At 43.6% G+C, this 6,000-nt stretch overlaps 1 protein-coding gene across 1 annotated transcript in view; it reads right to left on the minus strand.

Annotated features, from left to right (window-relative positions):
• Positions 1-5,507, minus strand: part of asap2a (ArfGAP with SH3 domain, ankyrin repeat and PH domain 2a) — a 105,613-nt gene extending 100,106 nt beyond the window's left edge. Inside the window, exon 1 of the mRNA XM_080750553.1 lies at positions 5,009-5,507. Within this exon, the coding sequence (XP_080606679.1) occupies positions 5,009-5,134 (126 nt within the window). The 5' untranslated portion in view covers positions 5,135-5,507. The remainder of the gene's footprint in view (positions 1-5,008) is intronic.
• Positions 5,508-6,000: the final 493 nt, after the last annotated feature.

The following is a 6,000-nucleotide window of genomic DNA, read 5'->3' on the forward strand; positions in this document are numbered from 1 at the left end:
ACCTCCATCAGAGATTAAATAACAGCCAGATGGAAGAGGAATGGATCTAGCCTACGGGCCGACCCCCTGAAAAGAACAAAAAAGGCCAGTGAATAGCAGAGCCTGGCTATAAATAACTGTTATTCATTAAACAAAAATGAACAGAACAGAGAGACGTCGTGGTGGACTGCAGACGAGGGATGACGTGCTGGGCATGTGAGGGAGAGGCAGTGGACAATGTAGAAGCGCTAGTATTGTGGATGGCTACATACATGGGGCCCCATGGATGCTCAAGGTCCAGGAATGCTTCAGGGTTAAACACAGAGAGGCCTGCTGAGGTGCACTGATTCAAAAACATCATTCATGGGCTAAAGTGCAGAGCCCAGAGGGATAGGTGGTATCTATGCAACAACACATTGAATGTCCGAGAATACTTCTTAGATATATTTAACATACACTGGCCCATGGTAAGTGGTGATAAAATGACATAAAGGGTGAAAGCTGGTTGGTCAGCTGTCGCAGCTAGCCAATCAGCACAAGCTAAAATGCCACAGTTCGCTGAACTGTCGCGGATGAGTGACCTCACAGAAGACGGGGGGTGATGACTGACTGGTGACTGTAGTGTAGCAGAGTAGCCCTGCCTGAAGACAAGAAGCTAAGCCTAATATCTCTCATGGCTGAGGGGGGATTCCTCTTTGCCTGAGTGGTATAGATGTTTGGTCTACCATGCGGTACACCTGGCTTCAAATCCAGGTGGTTCACTCTGGATTTTTGGATGCTGAGAGATGGTCTCTTGCAGCCATTCAGAAAGTCAAACCAAACTGAAGAGCCAGCTGGGTGAGTCACAGCAGTCTCAGATGTCACATTACAATATGTTGTGAGATGGCAAGATGGCTATTTCCGGCAAGCATCACTGTCATAGGACGAAGTATTCTGTAAATCAGCCTTCAGTATCCAGGCTGAGAGTGAGACATCTTTAGAAATCAGATTTCAATCACCTTTCAAACCAGCTAGGAATGTTTCTAATTCTCAAAAATCTGTAATCTCACATAGTATTTGCTTGGATAGGCCAAAAATATGCTGGACTGAACATAGCTTGCATGTCCATCATGGACAGTTTGTCCACATGGTTGTTGTAATACAAAGCGATAACTGATTCACTCTGCCAAAGTAGTTGTATTGACTGACAGAGACACAGAGGGAGAGAGAGAGAGAGAGAGAGAGAGAGAGAGAGAGAGAGAGAGAGAGAGAATTGGAAGCAGTCGGAACTGAGTCAATTATATAGACACAGCCTAGAACATGATTCAGTCTCTTACTGACAGGGACATACTGGCAGAGAACTGGTACAGCCGGGATTGAGGTATGAAGTTTAGTCATAAACAAAAAAATAGGACCAAAATGACTTGAATCTGTGTCAGTTCTACCTTTAGGCAGATTACGCTATACACACGTCCTCTAGAGTTCTTCCCTAGGTGACACATTCCAATCAAGATCAATACTTCTCCCTCTGGGTTGAGCTGACCTCTGAATTAAGAATAACTGTCCTGCTTAAATGCCATCCATCACCCGGTATCCAAGGAAATACAGTGACCTTTCAAGTAACTCATCACATCTGAACAGAGCCTGTTACATCAATCAATAATGTTGATTTTACATTAAGATTAGCGTGTCGTAAACAGAGAATACAGCAAGAAATCTCAATAGAGGACATTAGCCGGGTGAGGACTGCATCATTTGCTGTTCAGGACCTTTCCTCAATTGAATGTGTTTGGTCAGTGAGAGATCCTTAACCAAACAATAATACTATAACATTTTCACTGACTCACTGGTCATATTCACAACAAAAACTGAACAATATAAAGTCTCCTAAAAAAAAAGCTGAGTGTGTTGGACAACGAAAGCACTCAGGAGAAACTTTTACAAGAGCACAGAGGGAGGGGTTGTGATACAAAGACTACACGCTACACATCCTTTTACAGGACAAACTGGTTTTATAGCTGTGTTTTTAGGGACACACACACACATAGGTTAAACACTGAGTGGCCTTTGAAAGACTGTGATCTTTGCTCTGACACACTAAACCCCATTTATTTTGGTAATACGAGACAAAGCTTTTACAACCACTAGCCTAATTAAGGTTAATGTCAGATGCAATTACGTTTAAGGCGTAATCATTACATAACAGTCTGTCCGTGTAAGACCTCTAAGACCTCTTTTCCGATGTTAATGGGTTTAACTAAAGGCTCCGGATGAGGACATAAGAGGTCAGCGGCACAGTCTGACAGGTCTTTAAAAGGCAAGACAGCACGTCAGCCTCTACAAAAAGAAAAGCACCCAAGACAACACAACTCACATTTGGAATTCTACAATGTTCTGGCCTGAATAAGGCCCGTGCACACACAGTTTCCTTCTCAGGAGGGTCTCTCCTTTCACTGGTCATTAGAACTGTAATTTGCCCAGAACACCAAATCTGTGACAGCAGATGTTCACAATAATCACACACTTCTTTTAAAGAATAATCTCACTCTTCACAGTGGAACTGGTAAATTCAGAAGAAACCATTCTACTAACTGTGTGTCGTAACCAAATCATTACGGTGTTATAACAGAGCAAAGTAGCAAATCTATTACATTATATTACATAATATGAATGAATCAGAAATAAACATGGTATACAATATTGATATACCAAGTGACAAAATAAACATTTAACTATTAAACTCACTGTTGTTAATAGCTGAATATCTCTAACTTATTACCTTGCTAGCGCACTGCTCCATTACAAAACTCTGACCTGCTGAATTCAAATCAACTGTCCTCAACTGTCATTTCAAGGGTAAAGACTGAAAGGTGAATCAGAGGCACAGAATCAGCATATTGCTATAAAAACAGCATAATGCTGGACAGAGCATCAGGATACAGCGTGATCCGACCTTTTTATTTTTGTACATACTGCAGGTTTTCCTGAGTCTGTACAATAACAAGCAGGGAGTAAAAACAGAACCTGGGGCAAACACGATGAATTATTCTCCCATTCAAGGGATGGCCTGTCTGTCTGCATGAGTAGTAGTCTACACATAAATGATTGTGTGCGTGCATGCATGCATCCAGTGTGTTTTCAGATTCTAGGCAGGCTAACAAACAATAAGTGGAAGTGTTCTCTGTCCACTGCAGTGTCTAATTGGTCAAACAGACCAAAGTGAGCGAGGTCTTGTTGTCTCAACAATAAGGCCTTGTGTTCTCTGAGCCCGGCGCAGGGAGGTCGACCTGAAACAACAACGAGTCCAGAAGACTACTCTACATCACAAGCTGCAGTCCCAGCCTCTGGAAAAACAATTCCACCACGTTTTCAGCATGCTTGTTAAAGACCCAATGCCTTCTAAATCAGTAGTTCTCCCCCTTTCAAGATTATTCAAATATTTTTTCAAAACTAGCAGATTCACGAGCAGATGCTTTCCCAATACTTCAAATACTTTAGTCTGCTCTTTTTTGCCAAAAATGTACCATTACCCAAACTATTTTTGGGTAATGTTCCACTCAGAATAGGGATGCTAGGGTTCAAGTGGTTAATGTATAAAACATGATCCTATCACACAAAGATTTGGCGGCCCCCTGTAGTAACTCTGAGGACCCCCTAGGGGACCCGGACCCCCTGTTGAAGACCACTGCTCTAAATTAAATTGTTCCACACCAATAAAGCCATAGGGTATATTGTACTGCACATAGTGCAGACAACATAAATGAAGGTTCCATGACAGAGGCTCTGATATAATCCAGCTACTCCTCCTGAGATAACAATAATTGCTATAGATATACCATATTTTTCAATAGTATGCGCTAAGGCGTCTGATGCGAATGGAGCACCTGTCAGCCTGAGCAGGTGCATGTCTGGCTGTCCGGCTCAACCCTCCACAATCACAGACTTAGAATAAAGCCACGACCCTTAATGAGGTATGGGGGGGGATCACTGAGCTTCTACTGAGGCTGACCCTAAGCCTACCCGTGTAATACTGACATTACATATCAAGACTTCAGTTATTGCCTTCATACATTGCAAGCAACCCTTGGGGTGGGGGGTGTGTGTGTGTGTGTGTGTGTGTGTGTGTGTGTGTGGGGGGGGGGGGGGGTCATGGGAGATATTACTAGGCAGTGTTCCATCAGAATGGCAACTATTAGGCTATAACTGCTCCACTGTACATGACAACCTCCCCAAAGAAATCCCACACAGTGTAAATTAAACTAAATAGGGTAATAAGTGTTATCACACAAACTGGCCCATTGTCTGCATACATGCGTGCAACACACACACACACACACACACACACACACACACACACACACACACACACACTAAGGCTAAGCTCCTCATGTGGGAAATTCTATTTTTATCGGCATGCTGGGCGAGGCTCTACTACAGAGCACACAAAGTAGGGAAACGACAACATGGGAGGGCGGGAGGAGAGGAGGGGGCACTGGGGGGCTCCCAGGGAACAAAAGCGGAAGTGTCCTTCCTGATAATGACCTGAAAGTTTGAGGAAGAGAGAGAGACACATTCTGTCCATCCATCTATCTGTGATGTGGATGTAGGCTATGTGAAACTGGGTCATGTGCCAATTTCGGAATTACTTTCTCTTCAACTGCAAGGCAGTGATCATTCAATATTCTCCAAGCTGTCAAGATGTTAACGCACTATCAATAAACAAATCCCTCGTGTCTTGATAACAACAAAACCAACGCACTATTTTCATAATTGTCTGCTGTTTGATGCCCTTGTTTATAAAGGGTATTGTATTGGTATGAAAGTCACTGTCTGCGGTGCATAACATTGAAATCCTTTCAAATGAAAACGCCCTTTCTTTCTTTCATAGCCTACTTATAATGACACATGATTTGTGCCAGTCTCTCTGGGTACTTGAACAATGGCTACACTGAGCTTGACTGCCAGTGCCAGTGTTAAAATAAGAAGGCGGACCATGAGGAATCCCATCAGACAGGCAGCACACACAGCACAGCAGCACAGAGACACTCACCTCCTCCAAAGCAGCCACGGTATTCCTACAATGGGACATTCTGGTGGTGAAGTTGGAGGCGGTCGGCGCCTTATAATCTTCATTCGTCTCTGCCACAAACTCTGAAACTGTTATTTGGTCCGGCATAATTAATCCCTTTTTAGACACAACAAAAAGAAACACTTTTCTTGGGTCCCGCTGGTCTGGAGTCTTCTTAGCTTGGAAAAGTTCACAACAGCACTACAGCAGCAGAGCCATTGAATATTCTCCCAAGTAAACCATAGTTGCTATGTTTATGTCATTCCCCTTGTTCGCTCCCGACACAATCCACCACGCTGGTTCGGTAGTTACAATGTTGCGACTGCTTGACGCGCGCTGTCTCGCCGTGCCGTGATGTATTCGTCCTAGTCTTCCTACCTATATAATCTAATTCGTCCTCTCTGTTCGGTTTAGGAAGACATCTGCTAATCATAAGAATATCCGATATTCGTCGGCACAGCGGTTCCCTTTTGATGATATTTCCGAATCCTCCGATGAAAGCGAGATAACTTCTTTCTTTTCCAAGCCTGGGAATCAACTAGGCGTTTCAACGAGAGCGCAGAAATTGACAAAGGTAGAGGAGGGATTCAATGGATGTGCACTACCCAATGGAGGAGACCAGCTGGTAGAGGCGAGCCAATCCACATGCATGGAAGGCGTTGACTCTGCCTTGATTACAGCACCACCAACAGTTCTTTTTAAGGTGGAGAGAGTAGTGATCAACCATGTTCATGTTCATGGAAGTATGGAACCCCTTGATACGATTTTTCTCCACCAGGCCGGAAGGCCGATAGGTGGAGATTATGTTTTCGCACCCGTGTGTGTGTGTGTGTGTGTGTGTGTGTGTGTGTGTGTGTGTGTGTGTGTGTGTGTGTGTGTGTGTGTGTATTAATCTCGCAAACTCTGGAGATTTGAGTTATGCTATCATTCCATTTTTCATAATCCATTCAAAGTTTGGGTCTTTACAATTAATT

This window comes from Nannobrachium achirus, assembly GCF_963921795.1.
Source record: "Nannobrachium achirus genome assembly, chromosome: 20".
NCBI lineage: Eukaryota > Metazoa > Chordata > Actinopteri > Myctophiformes > Myctophidae > Nannobrachium > Nannobrachium achirus.